The 23,649-nt window shown below is 46.5% G+C and overlaps 1 protein-coding gene across 3 annotated transcripts in view; it reads right to left on the reverse strand.

The window, feature by feature from the left end:
- Positions 1 to 23,649, reverse strand: part of KDM5C (lysine demethylase 5C) — a 261,961-nt gene that overhangs the window by 122,233 nt on the left and 116,079 nt on the right. For all 3 annotated transcript variants that reach the window (XM_033921375.1, XM_033921366.1, XM_033921383.1), the window contains 2 exons: positions 8,977 to 9,158; positions 8,758 to 8,882 (listed from right to left, as the gene is read on the reverse strand). In XM_033921375.1, coding sequence (XP_033777266.1) covers positions 8,758 to 8,882; positions 8,977 to 9,158 — 307 coding nt within the window. The remainder of the gene's footprint in view (positions 1 to 8,757; positions 8,883 to 8,976; positions 9,159 to 23,649) is intronic.

Raw genomic sequence — 23,649 nt, forward strand, 5'->3', positions numbered from 1 at the left:
CCAAGCAGAACTAAGAACTGGAAAACAGAAAGAAAACAATACTCCGAACAGGAGTAACAAATAACATACCCAAATGCTGTTGGAAAATGCAGAGGAGAAATACCCGAAGGAAAATGTCCCCACAGCTCGCCAGCTAAACCAGCCGAGCCACAGCCGCTGTTCTTTAATTCTCCCCGGCCCTAGAAAAATACTAGAACCCGCAGCAAAAAACAAAAACTGCCTGCGAAACAGCCCCAAGCACAACAACAATAGACAGGGTGGGGACCTCTACTGGTCCGGAGAAGCTAAAAGAAAGTAAATTAGCAGGTAAGAACCTAATTTCTCCTTCTTTAGCACTCTCCAGACCAGTAGAGGTTAATCTTTACAAATGGGACGTACCAAAGCAGTCCCTCACACGGGCGGGACCCCCGAAGGGCCGACACCAGAACACACACACACCGAACACCGCGTCCTGACGTGCCAGAACATCTACCCGAAAGAGTCTGACAAAGGAATACAAGGAAGACCAAACCGCAGCCGTACAAATGTCCACTGGAGGCACGAACGACGACTCAGCCCAAGAAGCCGCCTGACCCCGAGTAGAATGAGCTTTGAGAAACTCCGGAATGGGCTACTGCCCCAGAAGAGAAGCGGAAGCAAAAGTCTCCTTGATCTAGCATGCAATAGTAGCCCTAGAAGCGCCAGCCCCCCAAAGAGGACCAGTCAGAAGGACAAAGAGATGATTTTATTTCCTGAGCTCCTGGGTCCGGTGCACATAAGAGCGAAGGACCCGACCAACATCCAACATGCTCAGCTGACTTTGCTCAGAAGAGCCCTCCCAACTACCCAAGACCGGGAGGACCACAGATTGATTGACATGAAAAGGAAAAACTACTATTGGCAGAAAAGGAAGGAACAGGCCTCAAGACAACCTGCTCCCTAGAAAACTCCAAGAAGGGAGCCCTACAAGAGAAAGCATGTAGCTCAGAAACACGCCTAGCGGAAGAAATGTCCACCAAAAAGACCGTCTTCAGAGGAAGGTCCTTCAAAGAGCAGCCGCCCAACGGTTCGAAGGGCGGGTGCATCAGAATAGAGAGAACCAAACTGAGATTCCAAGAGGGAATAGAGGACCGCACGGGAGGCCTGAGCACCTTGGCCGCCTGCAAAAAGCGAATCACATCAGGAATGGCTGTCAAACGCTGACCCGTCACAAACCCCCGAAAGGCTGACAAGGCCACAAGCTGAACTCGGAGAGAAGCCGAAGCCAGGCCTCTATCCATGCCATCTTGCAAGAACTCTAAGAAGTTAGGCACAGAAACGCGAAGAGAGACCACTCCCCGCACCTGGCACCACCCCTCAAAGAAGTGCCAAATCCACACAGAAGCCTGAGAGGTAGAAAGCCTCCAGGACCCCAAGAGTGTAGAAATCACCCTATCTGAATACCCCTTCTTACCAAGGCGACCCCTTTCAAAAGCCAAGCCGTAAGACAGAAGGGAGACGGGTCGAACATGGGAATGGGACCCTGCGTCAGAAGGTCGTCCAAGGGAGGCAGAGGAAAAGGATCCGCCACCAGAGTGTCACCAGATCTGCGTATCACGGATGTCGAGGCCAATCTGGAGCCACCTGAACCCCCAGACCCGGATGGCGAACAATGCGGAGAAGAACTCTGCCCACTAATGGCCACAGAGGGAACCTGCACAACAGCCCCTCTGTTGGCCATGGTTGAACCAGAGCATCCAGACCCTCGGCCAGTCCATCCCTGCGACGACTGAAGAAGCGGAACACCTTGGCCTTGCCACTCGAGGCCGACAGGTCCATCAGGGACTGACCCTAAGCCGACATTATCAACTGAAGAGCCACAGGGCTGAGACACCACTCTCTGTGATCTAAGATGTGACTGAAGAAGTTCGCCTGAACAACCTCTACCCCGGCCTTGTGAGAGGCCGAGAGGTCCAGAAGGCGTGACTCTGCCCCAAAGCATGAGCCGAGCCGCCTCCTCCGCCACTTGAGCGCTCTTGGTGCCTCAACGATTGACATAAGCCACCGCTGTGGCATTGTCCGACCGGACTCTGACCGACTTGCCCCTCAAGCGGGAGCGGAAGGCTAATAGCGCCAGAGGGACGGCTCTGGTCTCCAACATGTTGATTGACCAGGATGCCTCCTTCATGGACCAGGAGCCCCTAGACACTGAGCCCCCCCAACCGAGGAGATTGGCATCCGAGAGAAGCACCGTCCACTGCGATAGGTCCAGACTCATCCTCTGGACCAGATGAGAGGTCTGGAGCCACCAAAGAAGACTGCAGCGCGTCAAGCCACACAGAGGGACAGGGACCTCCAAACTGAGCCACTGGGGTGACCATCTACGGAGCCGAGCATACTGAAGAGACATGTGGGCCCACCACACAACATCCAGGAACGCTGCCATCGACCCCAAGACTTGGAGGAAATCCTGCGCCCGAGGACACCGGGACGCCAAAAGAAGGCGAATCTGAGATTGCAATTTGCTTACCCGGGCCCTGGAAGGAAGACCTTCCCCACGGAGGTGTCGAACAGAACTCCAAGGTACTCCAGATACTGAGCGGGGACCAACCGACTCTTGGAAAGGTTGACCACCCAGCCCAGCGACCGGAGAAACTCAACCACCCGAGCCGTAACTCGGGCGCTCTCCTGCAATGACTTCGCCCGAAACAACCAGTCATCCCAGAAGGGGTGCACCAGAATGCCCTCTGACTGCAATGCCACCGTGACGACCACCATCAACTTGGCGAACGTCCGGGGAGTCGTGGCCAGGCCCAAGGGAAGCACCCAGAACTGATAGTGCAGACCCAATATCGCCAAGCAAAGAAAGAGCTGAGGAGCGGCCCAAATGGAAACAGGCAAGTAGGCCTCCGCCAGAGCGAGAGAAGTCAGGAACTCCCCCGGCTGAACCGCCAGAAGGACAGACTGCAGTGTGTCCATGCGAATAAAAGGGAATTCTGAGAGTCCTGTTGACCTCAGGTTAAACCAAGGATGGGCCGAAAGGTCCCTCCCTTTAGAGCCCCATAAAGGAAATGGCGTACCAGCCGATACCGCACTCCTGAGGGGACACTGGACAACTGCTTAGAAATCTAGCAAGCGCTGAAGGGTCTGGCGAAAGGCTAGCGTCTCCCATGCCACCTGACATGGAAAGGCTAGATATGATCCGGCAGAGAGCGAATAAAATTCAAGTACATAACCGTCCCGCACCACCACCAGGACCCACTGATCGGACGTGATCTTGGCCCACTTTGGAAACAAGTTGCGAAGCCGGGCACCCCCGGGAACCAAAGGGGGCGCCGGCAAAGAGACATCGCGCAGGACGGGCAGCAGGGGAACCGGGGGGGAAACTCCCAGCCCCACGATGGGCCCCCTGAAAAAGACTGCATGCGCTAAGCCAACCGACCCCGGGGAAAAACCGGAAGCCTGGAAAGAAGCAGTCCCATGCCCCAGGCAAAACTTGCGAAATTCCCGCAGACGCCCCCGGGCAATGCCAACCCGAGAAGCCGGGCGGGCACGGTCCTCAGGCAGACGGGGCACCTCCGGGTCCGTCAGAGTCTGAACCACCGGATCTAAGTCCTCTCTAAACAAAAAACAACCCCCGAAAGGGAAATTTTGGGAAGTTCAGTGTTGGACGCGGCAACCGCCGACCAAGCGCGAAGCCACAAGGTACAGCGTGCGGCCACCAAAAGACCCAGACTTAGCAGCACCAAGTCACAAAGAACAACCGAGAGGAACGAGGCAGTCATCTCAAACTTCACCACCTCCAGATCCACTAAGGACCAGTCATCAGACTCACGATCCAGGACATGCTCAGACCACTGAAACACGGTGCGAGCCACCAGCCCCACACAAATAGCTGCCGGGACCCCCAAGGCAGAGACATCAAAATTATACTTAAGAAGTGTCTCAAACGTACGCTCCTCAGAGACCCTAAGCGCAGATCCGTTTCATAACAGGCACGGTATGCCGCTTAGGAAGTGCCGAGACCACCGCGTCCCCCATTGGCGTAATTAAGGTAGCCCTATCTTCCTCCGGAATGGGATACCCATGAGCCAAGGCGCACACCAAACGAAACGGCGCCCGTAGGCCACTCCGCCAACACAAAATCCCGAAAATCCTGATGCACAGGAAAAGAGCGGGAAACAGGACAGACCCCCTGAAGCAGAGGGGCCCCCATACGCGGGGTCTCCGGTGGCGCAACTTCGAAAATGCAGCACCAAGGAGACCTGCTACATCAGGTCTAAAAGCTCATCCCTCTGAATAAAAAGCGCACCACGGACGCATCTGCTCTGGAAGATGGGAAAACCGCCGCCCCGCTGCCAGCGGGTGTCCCCTCTAGAGGATCCTGGAAGCCCGCCAAAGCAGCCAGGTCCTCAACCATGCCAACACGCTCCTCCGACCACCAATTCGCAATCCAAGCCCCCCCGCGGGCGCTTGGATGAGGGAGGAGGAAGAGGGGACGCCAAACGAAAAGAGGGAGGCAAGCCATAGGGGGCGCGGAGGGAAAACCACCCCCGAAACCCCCCAGGTGCACGTGGGACCCCCAAATGTCTGCACAAAGAAAGAAATTAAATTGGGGACAAAAAACCCTTGGGGGTCCCCAGGGACTCCCTGCCCCAGCAGGGGTCCCTGCTGAAACCTGCCCCTGTGTTTGCAATACAGGGGGAAGGTCACCTGAGGTTGCAGACAAAATGGAGGGGCCAGACAGAGAAAATGGCGAAGTTCCCGCCAAAAATGCTCCCTCCATGGCTTGTAGCGGCTGAGAAGGCTGAACAGTCCCAGCCGCTAAAACAGGCAAGTCGGCATCAGCTGTCAAAAAATCAGCTGAGAGGGAATCCTTCGGCGAATCCCTCCGTGGGCGGTTGGGGAAGACCGGGCTTCCCCACTGCTCCCAGCCGACTCGCGAGGCACCATTGGCGGGGAGCTCTGGGCGCCTGCAGCCGCTGCCGACGGAGCTCCACCACCTCACCGACCCAAACCGCCGAGTTCAGGCCGGCCGCGAGTGCCTCGCGGCTGGACCTAATTGTGTCCCACTCCCCCGGAGAAGGGCACAATTGCTCCATACGCGACTTAGCTAGAAAAAAGTGCCGGTTAGATGAAAAAATACAGTAAAATACAGTTTTCTTAAAGGGAAACAACCCTTCAGACTGGCACTACCTCAGGATTTTTTTTTTTTTTACAGAACAGACTCCACAGGCTCTCGAAGCAATATGCCTTGCTTGATTTAGGGGGCAAGGCTTACTGCTGAGGCTCCTCTAAAAAAATGTGGGGAGGTGGAGGAAGTGGGGGGAGGGACCCCGCTCGAGACCCGCTGGGTTTGACACCCCCGAGGTCGGACGGACCCCCAAACAGGGCCCGCCCAAGCTCTGTCCGGCCAAAAACAGGGACTAGAAGCCCCCTAAACAAATTCCAACAGCCCTACCAAGGGAGATGGGTACAGATCACTCAACACCTGCTGGAGACTGAAAGAAGACTGAGGTAAATAGAGAAGGGAGTATATTATATACTGTCCCACAGTTTTGTTTTCAGTCTCCACCTGCTGGTCATGATTGGATATATACCCATTTGTAAAGATTAACCTCTACTGGTCTGGAGAGTGCTAAAGAAGTGTATTTTGAAATGATTTGAGAAACTCCACCATATAAATCTATCACCAACCAGAGTGGATCAAGCTCTGAGGGACTTCAACACTGTCTGACGCTCTTGTAGTGATATAGGTGCATCTAGATTTCTTTTTATATGCTCGGGAACTTTTGGTTCCTGAATTAACTTTAAAAATTCTAAACCTTCCATTTCTTTATCGTAATAAAGCTCAGAAGAAATTGCTTCAAAATATCTCCAATTTGAGAATGAGTATTACCCTTCTCATCTTTAATAGCCACAAATTTTAACTTTTCTTTTTTTGGCTTTAAGATAATTAGCCAATAATCTTCCCCCTTTATTCGAGTTTCCATAAAACAGAGCTTGTTGAGAAAACAAATCTTTCCTAGCATATTGTGAAGAAATCTCATTGTATTTATATTTAGCTTTCAAGAGGGCCTGTAAAGTAGTACATTCCCATTTTAAAGACAATTGTGATTCTAAGGATTGAATATTTTGTTCCAAATTAGAAAATTCTAATTTCAGCATTTTCCGTATGTGTGCCGCATAAGAAATTTGCCCTCTCATTGTAGCTTTAAAAGCATCCCAAATGGTTTCCAATGAGAGTTCTTCCGAGGTATTAAGTTGAAAATAATCAACCATTTTTTGTTTTATTTCCTCAAGAAAGTTTGAATCCGCAAGCAGTGTATTATTGAATCTCAAACAGGTCTAGTAAAGTCATTTCACCAATTCGGCACTCAATCCAAATGCCTGCATGATCAGTCAAGAGAATCTGATCTATGCTTGCCTGTGTAACCTGCCTTGTTAAATAATCTGAAACAAAATCAATTCTAGAGAAAGATTGATGAACCTGGGAACAAAAAGAAAATTCACGAGCTTTAAAATGAAAAAGCCTCCATATATCCTTTAAACTAGTGTTTTTCAACCTTTTTACACCTATGCACCGGCAGAAGAAGACGCTTAGGAGAAGCATGCCCTACCTTGGGCTGGAAGGCACTCGTGCATGCGCGGTGTGGAAGTCGCAAACTTGCTTAAAGTTTTACAAGCAAGTCTGCTTGCGAGGCTGTCCGCATCCGGGCTCCGTGGATGACGTCACCCACATGCGAGAAGATGCTGCCTGTTGTCCTAGGATAATGACTGAATTTAAAGTTTACTGACGCTGCTGCTGGTAGCTCACTATTTAATTATTAAAATAAAGACAAGTGGAGGACTGCAGTGATGTCAATAGTTAGCTTTCAATCTCCAAGGGGTGTTAAAGAGCAGGCAAACCCACACATCTAGACTCTTCTGGAGGGACTAGAAGAAATATTTCTCCTTTTTGTAGATCTTTTAAAATTTCTTTTGACTGTGGAAACTTAAGCTGTTCGAGAATTGAACATAGTCCTGTAAGCCAAAATTAATCGATCACATTACTCTTGAAGACAATTATAAGGGACATTTAGTTTAATTTATTGATGGTCAAAGAGATGCCACCTGTTACTCAAGCTTTTTCATAAGGATAACTATCGATCCTAGGTTATATAAAGAAAATAGAATATTAGTGAATACATGGAAAACGTTAAGATATGTTAATAACTTAACACCTATTTCAATACTTAAATCAACGTATCAGATCCTATGGCTAAACTCCATGATTCAAATTGGTGGATTTAAGGTCATCTGGAAATTTTGGATGAAGGCAGGTATACGCACTTTAGATGATGTTATTTCTAATGGTAAGCTGCTTGACTTTTCACAATTGCAACACAAATATGGTCTTAATAAATCACAAAATTATAAGTGGTTGCAAATGAAGCAGGCCATTCAGGTAGGGTTCCCTGAATGGAAAAGTCTTAGTGATCAATACAGTTTGCTGTTCTTATGTTTTCAGGTGGACTTTCTGGGACACCAAGATGCTCAGTGGTACAAATTGATATCTGGCTTTATGAATAAAAAAACCAAAGAATGGTCTTCGGGACATTGGAGCATTGAGATTAAGCATCAAATTACTGCATTACAATGGCCATAATTTGGTCTTGGAGAATGAGATGTACAGTGTCTGCATTTATGAGACAAACTTGTTTTTTTCTTTTACATAGAGTATTTTGGACCACGGTGCATTTACAGAAATTAGATAGCTCTAAATCTAATAGATGCTGGCACTGTCATCTCGAAGCTGGGACATTAGATCATTTGTTATTCTATTGTCCATTGATTCTTGCTTTTTGGAAATCAATATGGGGATCAAATAAATTGTATGTTGGAAAATCCAGTGGCATTATCATATGATACTGTGCTATTTGGCATGTCAATGAGGGCTAAGAGTCAAATATCATCTAAAAATAATAGGCTTTTACTTATTATGACAGGGGTTGCCATACAGCAGATTACGAGTAATTGGAAAAACTGGAAGAGACTTAATTACAGCTTCTGATGGAACTCTATGTCACATTTATAAAACGGAAAGGACAATAGCCATACAGCAAGGGAGTGTTAGAAAATTTCAGGTGATTTGGGAGCCATTAACAATATTGTAATGATTGAATATATTTCCCCTTAAAAATGCACATCCAGGGTGGGGGGGGGAAGGGTTTTTTGATTTGAATATTAAATAAGGTAAATAGGAAAGGGTTTTATGGTAGGTTTTCTTGAATTTAAAGAATGTAATTGATTAGGGGGGATAAATTCTGATATGGATCTTAACAGAATATTAAGTGTTGTATTGGAGTTTAAAATGCTATAAATGCTGTTACACTTATTGTAAGTTTAAAAAAAAAAGAATAAAGAATTGGAAAAAAAAAAGGATAACTATCGATGAATCACTTATTAATATCAATGCATACCCTTTCTGTCTAATTTTATTTAAATGAGTTCTCTTATCAGGGTTTAATGATTAGGATGGGGAAAACAGGATAGAAAACAAATTAATCTAACTGCATTCTCAGTAAAAATTTCTAATACAAAAGAACCAACTTAATGGGTTCACAAACTTTCAACATTTTATACATAGCAAACTTAGCCCCTCCACTGCCACAAGGGAAGGGAAGGAGGATTCAGACACACTCACTCAATTCCCAGGTTTCTTAATGCTGCAAAGCACCTGCAAAACAAATATTTTCTAAGACTTCAGGAATAAGGCTGCAGTCAGGGACTTACTGACAAAGGTGCATTGAGACTTACTTCTTTTTCGTCCATCCTCCACTTCCAAAGCAGTCCTCACTTTGGTTGCCCAAGTGTCAAAGGACTCAGCTCGAACTTTCAGCTTATGCAACATGGCAGGTAGTTCATCCAAAGTATACCGATATCTACCAAAAAGAGGTGATAATTGAAAAGCCAGAACACCACACAACCAAAGCTCTGCAAAGGGCAGAAGATTACTTGAGAAGATGAAATGCTTACCTCAGGTAGTGCTTGCTGGAGGGGCACTTGCAGAGGTCATCGATATGGTACAGGCAGACAAGGCACTCGGGACAGCTATAACAAGCTAAGGCTGATAGGAAGCAGGTAGTTTTACATTTGTCACACTGCCTCTCATCATCAGGGAGCAACTCAAAAGCTTCACGCTCTGCCTCCGTAATACCCTACCACATGAAAATAAGAATGTCACTATCTCCATTTCAGCCTCCTCACAATATAAATAGATTATGTACTTACCCTGGTAAGCTCTTTTACAGTAAACAGGCAAGACATTCTAGATAGTAGGGTTATTTCCCTTTAGCCACATGCTGCAGAAGGAATCCACTCCGGATTTTTCACTCTGCCTCTATGGTACTTCACTGGGCTGCTTAGATCCCTCTATAGTTAGTACTTAAGTACAGAGAGCCACCCACTACACGTGAAGTAGAGGCACTTGTAGCAACAGGCTTAAACAAATTGTTCTTTTCAAAAGTAACTAAACAGTACTATTGACTGCCAACACAGGCTTCAAAGGAGCTCAGAAACTGCTCCCCAATAAATTGAAATATATATACAAATTCTACCCTGCCATCAAGGGCTGAAAGGCATCCAAGAATCAGCATGGAGAAGCACAAACAGACTTAACTGTAAGCAGGTGCAGAATGGATAGGCGGGATTTTGATAAGCTTATGTATCTAGCCCTGGGTCCACATTATTATAAATTTGGATCTCTTGTTCATCCATACATGCCCATCTTTACAAATTGGTATCGAACAACTATTTCTCTGCACTTCCTTGCAAGTACTTAGAACTCTTTCACCCCTGCCAACCGATACACTAGAGCAGTTTGCATATAGGATGTGGGTAATAAATGCTGTACTTAGAGCATGAACACTGGCCCAGTTCACCAGAGAGAGCATAAAGAATTTCTATTAGAATTATTATCTCCTGAGATTACTAAACACCTTCTGTTATTTTCGGAAGACTCTAAAGCTACCCCTTTTGACACTTTACTGCTCAGGATTGGGTCTGTATGGAAGACCCAGCCAGCAAAAATTATTTCAGTATCAGAAGCTAGGAGGTGGCGTGCTGAAGGATCACTCCAATACAAAGGCACCACACACACAAAGGAAATAGAGGGCATGGCAGAGGTAATTACAGAAATTCCTCCACTTACATTCCTTTCCATGATCTCAGAGACCAAAAAGAAAAATTAGAAAAAGAGAAAATTAAATGGGAACAGGATAGACATACAATGTAGTTAGAATTGGACAGAGTAAAAAGTGATTTGAGAGCCAGGAAAAACAGTGTTGGTGCATAGGGCTTTCCTGACTCTCTGTGTCCAAATACCAAGTTGACTCAAGCCTTCACAGCCCTGCCGGACTCCTATCACTTACCTGTGGACTCACTTCTTGAGATGCAGGATAAGGGAAAGAAGTCAGACTCAGAATTCAGCTTGAGGTATGTGGCACCTTTGATATTGGACACTTGCGGCCACCCCAATGTTAATACTACCATAGAGGGTCAGGATAAATTAACTTTGATTGATACAGGGGCCAGAATTGGTTTTAAAGATAGAGCGCCTCCCACTGGAGATCAGGAAAATGTGGAAATTTGTGAGATTCAGGGTATAAATGACACAGCTTCAACGTGTGTGTCTATCCCTGTAGAAATGGAAAAAATGAAAGACAGTGTAGAAACCACTGCCAGCACGAGTGAGAATACCAGCAAAGAAATAGTTGAGGTGGCTGGTCTTGCATTGGGTACAGGAATTCCAAATGCTTCTAAAACTTTGGTTCATGAGGTTATTTCTGTGCAGTTAGCCATGCAGTGTTGCCTGCCAGTGCAGCAGCATGATCATAGTGTAACTCACTCAGAGGCTGCAGATATTTCATTTTGGGCACAAGATTGTGGGAAAATTTTGTTTGAGGGCAAAGATCCTCAACCACAAACACAGCACCATGTACTTCCTCCAGCAACAAAACTGGTGCCTAAGATGGAGGACAGGGGTCCGAGTGGACCTCTCTCTTCATCATGTGGCTCTCCAGCTTAGTCAGATGCTAAACCAGAGGGCTCCATTAGGCTCACTATAGACTCTCAGGCCCTAACTAAGGTTTCAAAGTCTGTGGTATCAGTGGCAGTCTCTTACTCTGAAATTACTGTGAAATTTAACCCTAAATGTGCATTTTCCTCTGTCCTAGACACATCTAATGATTTTTGGAATCTGCCCCTTGCCTCTGAATGCTAGGACACGACAGTGCAGACAAAAGACACATTTAGCCTTACCCTGACCTCTCCACAGCAGTGCCCACTCCTCAGAGTGAAGTGGGACCCAGGTGGCAGACATATGGTCAAGGTCGGCCTGAATGGCACATGGTTGAAGTTTGCTCTAAGTGATCTTGAGGATGCTGCTAATTTAAAATGTGTTTTTTTTTCTTTTTCCTTAGCAGCAGTTCGGATATATACATAGCCATCCCAGACCTGTTTTGGCACAGAGATATTTCTCATGTATTCCAAGGTTCCTCTTTATCACTGCAGAGATAAAGATGCTCCAAAGAGACATTAGCTTTATGCCTTTTCTGAATATGAGATGGTTATGCTATGCATTATCTATATAATAAAACCGTAGGCGGCGCATGCGCACTCTAATCCGCGTGCTTCCGTGATCCGTATGTCCGTGGCCGGCAAGAGTGCACATGCAAACTTACAACAGCTCGCACTCACGGTCTGGCTGGCTCTTTAAAGTTTTTTTCGGTGCCGGCTCACCTGCTCCGCCTTCCTCTTCCTGCCAGTCTCAGCCGGACTCACTCCTCCCCCCCTGGCAGCCCTGAACCTGTTCCTCCGTTCCCCGCCCGACGGGCCGGTGAGTGCTGCGCCAGGGGCAATGCAGGTGGAGACTATCGGCGGCGGAGCCGGAAGGTAGGGGGGTGGGAGACACGCGAAGCTGCAAGTCGCCGACTCCACCCCCCCCTCTCGAACCGCACAAGGACTGCCGTTGATGAAATTTGCCCCACCGTTCCTTCCCTTCCTCCATCAGGTACAGTTCAGCTACGCCTATGTTAAAAGCAGCTGCTTTGAAATTGGAGTCCTGCCGCCACCGTAACACGTTCCCTCTGCCGCGGTCCCATATGTCAGAGAAGGGGCGGGACCAAGGCAGAGGGGAACGTGCTACGGCAGTGGCAGGCCTCTGATTTCGATGCGGCTGCTTTTAACATTGGTGGAGCTGCACTGCACCTGATGGAGGGAGGGAAGGAAAGGTGGTTGTGCGCTGTTGAGCCCCTCTGCACGCGCCCAAACCAAAAAAGGAGCCAGGACTCTTCCCCACCCGGCGCTGGCAGACCCGAAAAAACGGCCCTACCGAACAGACCCGCGAGCAGGGTTGCCATGGAAACCTAACCGGAATTACATGCAGTCGGCAAGGGTCAGTGAGAGGGGATCAGGAGCTAAAGAGAGATTGAAAAAAAACAAACAAACAGTGCACAAGTAGAGAGAGACACACAGACAGTCACAGAAGGACAGGGGGCTAGAGCAGAGATGCTTGCAGGGAGAAAAAGCTAAGCAGTAATGTTACAGTTTGAGAGTGCAGACTGAGGAAGAAAGCAGAGACAGCGCTACACAGGGAAATGGAGGGAGGAAAGAGACAGAAAGAAAAATACAGACAGACATAAATTCTAGCACCCGTTAATGTAACGGGCTTAACGACTAGTTTGTATATATATTTTACTCATGTGTTCATCTTTGTTTTACTTTTCTATAACAATGTGTTTATTTGCAGAGTTAAATTTAGCCCTGACTCCTTGACAGATGGAAGAATAGTTTCAAGCCTAAAACTTTGTGTTTTATGTTTTGTATGAGCCATGTGGTCTGTGTTTTGTCTATTTGTTTTAGTCTGAGGGATAACCCAAGATACATAACATTAGCTATTTCTAGAGCTCTTTTCCCACTTTTTTTTCTTTTTACGAGCCCAATTGCACAATGTTCTTTTTACTTATAGCTTTCATATCCTAAATGTAGCTTAGTTAGGGGTTATTTTTAAGAAAAGGTTTTACACATTTCTGACAATTTTTTTGTTGGTTTAATACATTCAGTACAGAATTATGGTCTCTCTGAAGTGCCATAATAGTGATATGCAGCACACAAAAACATATCTTTTTGGAATGTCTGATTAAGAACCATAAGTACCTGAATATTGTCTCTCTCTTGCCATACTTATACCAGTTTAAATGCATTAATATTGTCTCTTTTCTATCTCTTATTTGGATCACACTGGGGTCAGCCACTGAATGATATCTGGACTCCTTTCAAGCCGGTGTATCTCTCTGTGTATGCACAGACATCATTTCATCCCAAGAGTGAACTTTACCAGTTTAAAGAGACTGACAGATCCTGTGCAAACATCATTTCATCCCAAGTATGCATCTCACCAGTTTAAAGAGACAGTCAGCTCTTACTGGACTAATTCATCTTCCTGCACCCTGACTGTAAAGATCTCTTACTTCTCTACTTCCTCACACATGCTGTACACAATGTTCCTGTTCGTTGGATTCCCGGATTCACGACAGCCACCTTCCTAAGAACGCTTTGCTGTACAGTTCAACCTATTTACTAAACAATACCTGGTATAGTCATTCACCTCTGTCCTCCATCAGCATTAACCTACTCCACACACCTCTGGTACCTAATGATTCTATGGATTTCATATGCTGTGCATCCACTACCTCTTGGTATGGGAACAAGACATTTCACAAGCTGCTGAATTTTACTGAACTCCATGCCTACATTGAACAACTTAAGAAAACCTCCAAAGAAGTGAATCATACTATCACTTTTAAAAATGGACAGATTGCACAAACTGTTGAAAATTTGCTACAAGATGCTCACGTCTCAGTTTGGGAACTTTTCTTTGGGTATTCGTCCACTGCAAAACATGTATTTGATGTTTTAATTCATCCTATCGTCATCTTAATTATTGTACAAATTTTGCTCTGTATTATTATGATTTTCCTTTGCTGTAAAATGAAACACATGTACATTTCTTTACAACGCATATCCCACAAATTTCCTCCTAGCTTTGAAGACAGTTATACATGAATCTCCAGTATCTTCTCTGACACTTGCTAATTTGGCTAATTTGGTTCTAATTTGGTTAATTTGGCATGGCCTATTGCATTGCATACCAGGGACAGACATAATATATGATCTCATACTACTCATGGCATCTTTGGTACCTTTATGCCTGAACCTCCTGAGAAAGCTTTCTGCATCCCTTATGAACAGATCATTCACTCAACGATGGGTAAGATATAGCATATTGGGTTTCCCCGCCCAGATGACTGTACAACCTAAGACAGAGGTTTGAACTCATAATGGGAACTGTTTATCTTCATAGTTTGGAGATTATGCAGGACAGGGGACGTGCTGCTATAATGTTGGAGGTAAGAGAGGCATCTGCAAAAGGCAGACTGGCTGTTTAAAAATAAAAATAAAAGTATGGGAGATGTCAGCCTAGCATTGCTAGCAATCAGCATTTTTGGTTGCCCTAACCAATGTCAGCAAAGGCCTATGAGACATTATATCAATCTGACTCTGGAATGTTGATGCAGTTAGACCCTAAATGCTCCTTCACCGAATTCACATAAACTAAGCATCCAGTCAGACTGGATTGTTTATCAAAAATATAGGCTGCTTGAATAGGACAAAGAAGCCATCTACCATACCTGCAAGTGTCACACCTTCCTTATCAATTAAACTAACCATTGTTTCAAACAGTTTACAAATTATAAACAGAAAGAAACTGGGAAATGGAGAAATTTGGTTCGTACCTGCTAATTTACTTTCTTTGAGCTTCTCCAGACCAGTAGAGGTTAATCTTTACGAATGGGTATATATCCAATCGTGACCAGCAGGTGGAGACTGAAAACAAAACTGTGGAATAGTATATAATATATTCCCTTCTCTATTCTCATCAGTCTGCCGAATAGCCAAGCAGAACTAAGAACTGGACACAGAAATAAATACTCCGAACAGGAGTAACAACTAACATACCCAAATGCTGTTGGAAAATGCAGAGGAGAAATACCAGAAGGAAAATGTCCCCACAGCTCACCAGCTAAGGCAGTCGAGCCATAGCCGCTGTTCATCAATTCTCCCCGGCCCTAGAAAAATACTAGAACCCGCAGCAAAAAACAAAACTGCCTGTGCAACAGCCCCAACACAACAATAACAGACAGGGTGGGGACCTCTACTGGTCTAGAGAAGCTCAAAGAAAGTAAATTAGCAGGTAAGAACCTAATTTCTCCTTCTTTAGCACTCTCCAGACCAGTAGAGGTTAATCTTTACGAATGGGACATGCCAAAGGAGTCCCTCACACGGGCAGGACCCCCGAAGGGCCGACACCAGAACACGCACATCGAACACCGTGTCTTGATGCGCCTGAACATTTACCCGATAGTGTCTGACAAAGGAATGCAAGGAAGACCAAACCGCAGCCTTACAAATGTCCACTGGAGGCACGAGCGACGACTCAGCCCAAGAAGCCGCCTGACCCCAAGTGGAATGAGCTTTGAGAAACTCCGGAACAGGCTTCTGTCTCAGAAGATAAGCGGAAGCAATAGTCTCCTTGATCTAGCACGCAATAGTAGCCTTAGAAGCGCCAGCCCCCAACGAGGACCCGCCAGAAGGACAAAGAGATGATCGGATTTCCTGATTTCCTGGGTCCGCTGCACATAAGAGCGAAGGACCCGACCAACATCTAACTTGCACAGCTGTCTTTGCTCAGAAGAGCCCTCCCGACTACCCAAGACCAGGAGGACCACAGATTGATTGACATGAAAAGGAGAAACTACTTTCGGCAGAAAAAGAAGGAACAGGCCTCAAGACAACCCGCTCCCTAGAAAACTCCAAGAAGGGAGCCCTACAAGAGAAAACCTGTAGCTCAGAAACACGTCTAGCAGAAGAATGTCCACCAAAAAGACCGCCTTCAGAGTAAGATCCTTCAAAGAGCAGCTGCCCAAGGGTTCGAAGGGCGGGTGCATCAGAACAGACAGAATCAGATTGAGATTCCAAGAGGGAACAGAGGGCCGCGCGGGAGGCCTGAGCGACTTGGCCGCCCCCAAAAAGCGAATCACAGCAGGAATGGATGTCAAACGCTGACCTATCACTAACCCCTGAAAAGCTGTCAAGGCCGCAAGCTGAACCTGGAGAGAAGACCAAGCCAGGCCTCTATCCAGGCCATCTTGCAAGAACTCTAGGATGTTAGGCAGGGAAGCGTGAAAAGAGACCACTCCCTGCACTTGGCCCCACCTCTCAAAGAGGCGCCAAACCCATACATAAGCCTGAGAGGCAGAAAGCCTCCGGGACCCCAAGAGTGTAGAGATCACCTTATCTGAATACCCCTTCTTACCAAAGCGACCCCTTTCAAGACCCAAGCCGTAAGACAGAAGGGAGATGGGTCAAACATGGGAATGGGACCCTGCGTCAGAAGGTCGTCCAAGAGAGGCAGAGGATCCGCCACCAGAACCACCAGATCCGGATGGTGAACACTGAGGAGAAGAACTTTGTCCAATAATTGCCATGGAGGGAACACGCACAACAGCCCCTCTGTTGGCCATGATTGAACCAGAACATCCAGACCCTCAGCAAGTCCGTCCCTGCGTTGACACCTTGGTGTTGTCACTCGTGGCCATCAGGTCCATCAGGGGCTGACCCCAAGCCTGCACTATCAACTGAAAAAACCACGGGGCTGATCCCTACTGAAACCTGCCCCTGTGTTTGCAATACAGGGGGAAGATCACCTGAGGTTGCAGACAAAATGGAGGGAACTGTCTGTCAAAATGGCAAAGATCCCGCCAAAAATAACCCCTCCAGGGCCTGTAGCGGCTGGGAAACCTAAACTGTCCCAGACGCTAAAGCAGGCAAGCCGGCATCAGCTGTTGAAAAATCAGCTGAGAGAGAATCCTTTTTCCCCTGTCGGCGGTTCGGGGAATCTCTCCGGAGGTAGTGAGAGCAGACCGGGCTGCCTCACTGCCTTCAGCCGGCTCATGAGGCACTAAGGCCAGGGAGCTCTGGATGCCTGCAGCCGCTGCCGACAGAGCTCCATGACCACACCGGCCCAAACCGCCAAGTTCAGGACGGCCGCGAGTGCCTCACGGCTGGACCAAATTGTGTCACACTCCCCTGGAGAAGGGCACAATTGCTCCATACGCGGCCTAGCTAGGAGAAAAAGTGCTGGTTAGTGCAAAAATACAGTAAAATACAGTAAACTGACAGGGAAGTGACCCCGCAGACCGGCACTAACTCAGGATTTTTTTTTTTTTAGAACAGACTCCACAGGCTCTCAAAGCAATACGCCTTGCTTGATTTAGGGGGCAAGGCTTATTGCTGAGGCTCCTCTAAAAAAAATGTGGGGAGGTGGAGGAAGTGGGGGGAGGGACCCCGCTCGAGACCCGTCGGGTTTGACACCCTCGCGGTCGGTCGGACCCCCAAACAGGGCCCACCCAAGCTTTGTCCGGCCAAAAACAGGGACTAGAAACCCCCTAAACAAATTCCAACAGCCCTACCAAGGGAGATGGGTACAGATCACTCAACACCTGCTTGAGACTGAAAGAAGACTGATGAGAATAGAGAAGGGAATATATTATATACTATTCCACAGTTTTGTTTTCAGTCTCTACCTGCTGGTCATGATTGGATATATACCCATTCGTAAAGATTAACCTCTACTGGTCTGGAGAGTGCTATAGAAAAAAGTATTTCCTTAGATTACTCCGGAGCCCATCACCTCTTAAGTTCATCCTATGCCCTTTCATTGCAGAGTTTCTTTTCAAATTAAAGAGACTCGACTCATGCGCATTTACATTATGTAGGTATTTAAATGCCTAGCATATCTCCCCTCCCCTGCCTTTCCTCCAAAGTACACAGATTGAGATCTTTAAGTCTGTCCCCATATGCCTGATGATGATGACCATACAATTTTAGTAGCCTTCCTCTGGACCGACTCCATCCTTTTTATATCTTTTTGAAGGTGCGGCCTCCAGAATTGTACACAATATTCTTATACCGGGGCATCACTACCTATTTCCTACTAGCCATACCTCTCCCAATGCAACCTAGCATCCTTCTAGCTTTCGCCATCACCTTCAATCTGTTTGGTCACCTTAAGATCATCACACACAATCACACCAAGTCCCACTCTTCTGTCATGCACATAAGCTCTTCACTCCCTAATCTATACTGTTCCCTCGAGTTTTTGCAGCCCAAATGCATGACCTTGCATTTCTTAGAATTAAATTTTAGCTGCCAAATTTCAGACCATTCTTCAAGCTTCGCTAGGTCTTTCTTCATTGTTATTCACACCATCTGGCGTATCTACTCTATTGCACATTTTGGTATCATCCACAAAGAGGCAAATCTTACCCAACAACCTTTCAGCAATATTGTTTATAAAAATGTTAAACAAGAACAGGCCCAAGAACAGAACCTTGAGGCACACCACTGGTAACATCCCTTTCCTCAGAGCAATCTTCATTGATCAACTACCCTCTACTGCCTTCCACTCAACCTGTTCCTGACCCAACCAGTCACTTTGGGACCCATCCCGAGGGCACTCAGTTTATTTATTAGATGTCTCTGTGGAATACTGTCAAAGGCTTTGCTAAAAACTACATACACCACATCTAGCGCACATCCTTTATCCAATTCTGTGGTCACCCAGTTAAATAAATTGATCAGATTTGTCTGACAAGACCTACCTCTAGTGAATCCATGTTGCCTCTGGTCCTGTAATCCACAGGATTACAGAAACTTCATCATTCTCTGTTTTAAGTGTTTCCATTAATTTGCTTACCACAGAAGTCAGACTTACTGGCCTGTAATTCCCTACTTCTTCCTTACTTCCACTTTTATGGAGAGGGACCACATCCGCCCTTCACCAGTCCTCCGGTACCATTCCTGACTCTAAAGACTCATTGAAAAGATCAGTCAGCGAAGCTACCAGAACTTCCCTAAGTTCCTTCAGCATCCTAGGATGTACACCACGAATGTACACCATCCGGCCCTATTGCTTTGTCTACCTTTATTTTAGCTAGCTCTTCATGAGCACAACTCTCTGAAAATCGATCAGGGTCTATTACTCCTCCATCCCTATTCACGTTTGTCTTCTGCAGTCCCGCTCCCTGTTGCGCTGAAAGCTGAAAGAAAAAAAAACAAACCCCAAAAAACCCTGATTGTGAAAAATACCAAAAATAAATCAAGAAATACAGAACAGATTAGAAAGACACTTTCTAGCTCACATATAGAAGGAAAAACTAAAGAGGGGTGCAGCAGAGCCCTCTGAAGGAGACGGTGTTGAAAATCTGGAGTGGATTCCTTCTGCATGGTTTGGGGGCATGGGGAGAATATCCTATAGTCCAGAAAGCACAGTTACTTACCATAACAGTTGTTATCCAGGGACAGCAGGCAGATATTCTCAACAGGCGGGTGACGTCACCAACAGAGCCCCGCAGCAGACAGCCTCGCAAGCAGACTTGCTTGAAGATCTTTATAAGAGCTTACTAGTGCTGCACTGCGCATGCGCGAGTGCCTTCCCGCCCGAGTCAGGGCGTGCGTCTCCTGTGAGGTATATCAGTTCAGATAGCTAGCTAAGAAGCCAACCAGGGAAGGAGGGTGTGTTGTGATAATATCTGCCTGCTGTCCCTGGATAACAACTGTTACGGTAAGTAACTGTGCTTTATCCCAGGACAACAGTCCAATAAATTAGACCCAGGCTAAAGACACCTTCACCATTCATTTAAGGTTACTAAAAGGTAGCCTCAGCCTCACCACTCCACCGCTAAATCAATGTTTCATTGCGGGAAGAATTACGTGAGAACTCATCACTGGCTGCCTCTAACAAAATTTTTTATGCCAAAAATTAGTTATATCAAAAAGTCTTCATGTACCTCAATAATAATAATAAATATTCAATGCTTTAAAGCATCATTGTACTTAGCTTTAGCCCCTTTCTCTTATATATTACAGGGAGACCCTTGATACAGCACTCTTGTAGTGCAAAACATGCATGTCGGGTTCTACTCCCGGACGTTGGCTGATAAAAACAAGCTAAGTACAATGACGCTTTAAAGCATTGAATATTTATTATTATTATTGAGGTACATGAAGACTTTTTGATATAACTAATTTTTGGCATAAAAAATTTTGTTAGAGGCAACCAGTGATGAGTTCTCACGTAATTCTTCCCGCAATGAAACATTGATTTAGCGGTGGAGTGGTGGGGCTGAGGCTACCTTTTAGTAACCTTAAATGAATGGTGAAGGTGTCTTTAGCCTGGGTCTAATTTATTGGACTGTTATTTATGTTTGAGTGACTAGGGCTGAAATTTAACATTGAATCTTAATAGCCATTTTTTGAAGGCTTATCCCAGGACAAGGCAGGCAGCATATTCTCAACAGGTGGGTGACCTCCAAGCTAAGCATAATGGGATGGAGGGAGTGTTGGCAATTTAGGAAAACAAATTTTGCAAAACTGACTGGCCAAAATGGCCATCCCTTCTAGAGAAAGTATCCAGACAATAATGAGAGGTGAATGTATGAACCGAGGACCAAGTGGCAGCCTTGCAGATTTCCTCAATAGGAGTTGATCTGAGGAAAGCTACAGACACCGCCATTGCTCTAACTCTGTGGCCCTTGACTCGACCCTGCAGAGGGAGACTAGCCTAAACTTAGCAGAAAGAGATACAAGCAGCCATCCAGTTGGATATGGATCGCTTCGACACAGGATGCCCCAACTTATTTGGATCAAAGGAGATGAAAAGTGGTGGGGCTATTCTGTGAGATTGAGTACGTTGCAAGTAGAACGCCAGGGCACATTTAAAGTCCAAAGTATGAAGCGCTATTTCTCCAGGGTGAGAATGAGGCTTTGAAAAAAATACTGTAAGAACAATAGATTGATTAATATGAAATTCTGAAACAACTTTAGGTAAGAATTTATGACGAGTACAAAGGACCACCTTGTCATGATGGAAAACTGTGAAGGGTGGATCCGCAACTAAAGCTTGTAACTCACTGACTCTTCGAGCAGACGTGAGGGCAAAGAGGAATATCACTTTCCAAGTGAGATACTTGAGATGAGCCTTATCAATTGGTTCAAATGGAGGCTTCATCAATTGAGCCAGGACGACATTGAGATCCCAGACCACTAGAGGTGATTTGAGTGGTGGGTTAACATTGAAAAGTCCTTTCATGAAGCGGGAAACCACAGGATGTGCAGACAGGGGTTTCCCATCAAGAGGCTGATGGAAAGCAGCATTCGCACTGAGATGAATTCGGATAGATGTGGACTTGAGGCCAGAGTGCAATAAGTGAAGTAAATAATCCAAAACTGAAGACAAGGAGGTAGACTTTGGCTCCATGTGACGAGTAGTACACCAAGCAGAAAATCTAGTCCAATTCTGGTCATAACACTGCCTAGTGGACGGCTTTCTAGAAGCCTCCAAGATGTCCTGTACAGACTGAGAAAACTGTAGAGAAGCAGTTAGGTTGAAAGGTACCAAGCTGTTAAGTGTAGAGACTGCAGGTTGGGATGAAGCAAGGACCCCCGACTCTGCGTAAGCAGAGAGGGAAAAACTGGTAGAAGCAGAGACTCCCTGGTGCTGAGTTGAAGTAGAAGGGAGTACCACGGTTGTCTGGGCCACCGAGGAGCTATCAGAATCATGGTGGCATGGTCTGTCTTGAGAATCAGAGGGAATGGAGGGAAGGCATAGAGAAACCAATCTGTCCATTCCAGAAGGAACACATCTGTCTCAAGGCGATAAGGAGTGTATATCCTGAAGCAGAATTGAGGCAGCTTGTGGTTGAGGGGAGACGCAAACAGGTCTATTTGAGGAGTCCCCCTTTGAGCAAACACATGATGTAGAGGCGAGAAACTGAGTGTCCATTCGTGAGGTTGTAGAAGACGACACATTTGTCTGCCAGTTTTCTTGACCTTGAATGTATGAGAAAGATGTTGTGATGCTCTGCTCAATCCCACAACTTCAGAGCTTCTTGACAAAGGGAGCGAGAGATCCTGTGCCTCCTGTTTATTGACATAGTACATGGCGACTTGGTTGTCCGTCCGGACAAGGACTACTTTGTCGTGAAAATGATGTTGAAAAGCTTTGAGAGCATTGAAAATCGTTCTGAATTCCAACATATTGATGTGACAGAGACAGTCTGCGGGAGACCAATGGTCTTCTGTACGGAGACCGTCAAGATGGGCTCCCCATGCATAGGTTGATGAGTCTGCTGTGAGAACCTCCTGATGAGAAAGAGTGTGGAAAAGCAAATCTCTGAAAAGATTGGAAGAGAGCATCCACCAGTGGAGAGACTGTCTCAACAAAGGAGTAACTAATGTGTTGAGAGAGTGGGTCGATAACTTGCTGCCACTGAGATGCCAGGGTCCACTGATGTATGCAAAGGTGAAGTCTGGCAAAAGGAGTCATGTGAACTGTAAAGGCCATGTGACCGAGTAGAATCATCATTTGTCTCGCTGAAATTGATGCGAGAGGAGACACTTGATGGCAAAGGCAAATAAGAGCATCTTGGCGTGGTTGAGGCAGGAACGCTCGGAGCCAGTGTCCAGAACGGCCCCGATGAACTGAAGAGTTTGAGAAGGGTGCAACTGGGATTTTGGAAAATTGATTTCAAACCCCAGAAATTGGAGAAACATAATAGTCTGTCAGTTCGCTGCAATAACCCCTTGCTGAGAGGGAGCTTTGATGAGCCAGTCATCCAGATATGGAAAAACTTGAAGACCCTGGGTATGGAGGGCTGCAGCCACCACCACCAGACACTTCATGAATACTCTGGGGGATGAGGCAAGTCCGAAAGGAAGAACTCTGTATTGGAGATGAAGATTCCCCACCCGAAATCTTAAATATCTGTGAGAGGCTGGATGAATCAGGATATGAGTGTAAGCCTCTTTGAGGTCCAGAGAGCATAACCAATCCCCTTGATCCATCAGGGGATAGAAAGTTGGTAAAGAAAGCATCTGAAATTTCTCTTTGACTAGATTTTCGAGACTTGCCTTGAGGTGCTTCGACAGGAGGCTCAGGATGGCTCATAGGAAGCAGGGTCGAGGCCAGGAAAAGTTGAGCAGGACCGAGGAAATCTGAGAGGTCAAAATGGCTTTCAATATGTCCTCGAACATAGGCACCGAGACGAAAGGATCAGGTCTCGAAGGTGCAGCAGTATGCTCCAAAGAGGGCGAACTCGAGGATGAGTATTCCCTATGTTTGGAGGCACTCTTAGGTGGAGGTCTCGAAGAGGCTGGCAGGACCGTGGGCATGGCCTGGGATGCCTGAGACTCTGGAGGCTTCTTAGGAAGGGTACCTGAAGGAGACTTACCCATAGATGAAGGTTTAGAAGGGACCGCAGCCGAGGACTTCGAGGTCGAAGTTGTCGAGGCTGAGGTCTTAGTCAAAGCCACCACGGGGGTCGAGGTCTTGGAAGTTGAGGCTGTCCCTGAAGTCGATGTCGAGGCCCTCTCAGCAGATTGCTCCATAGTGCCAAATAGTTGAAGAATTTTAGCACGGCGTCTGCGAAGTGCTCAAGTGTCGGGACAATGTTCGGGATCCAGGGAAACAATACACCAACAATGAGGGTCGGTGATTGAAATAACCTGGCCGCACTGGCTACACTTTTT

Source organism: Geotrypetes seraphini, chromosome 1 (genome assembly GCF_902459505.1).
Source record: "Geotrypetes seraphini chromosome 1, aGeoSer1.1, whole genome shotgun sequence".
Classification (NCBI taxonomy): Eukaryota; Metazoa; Chordata; class Amphibia; order Gymnophiona; family Dermophiidae; genus Geotrypetes; species Geotrypetes seraphini.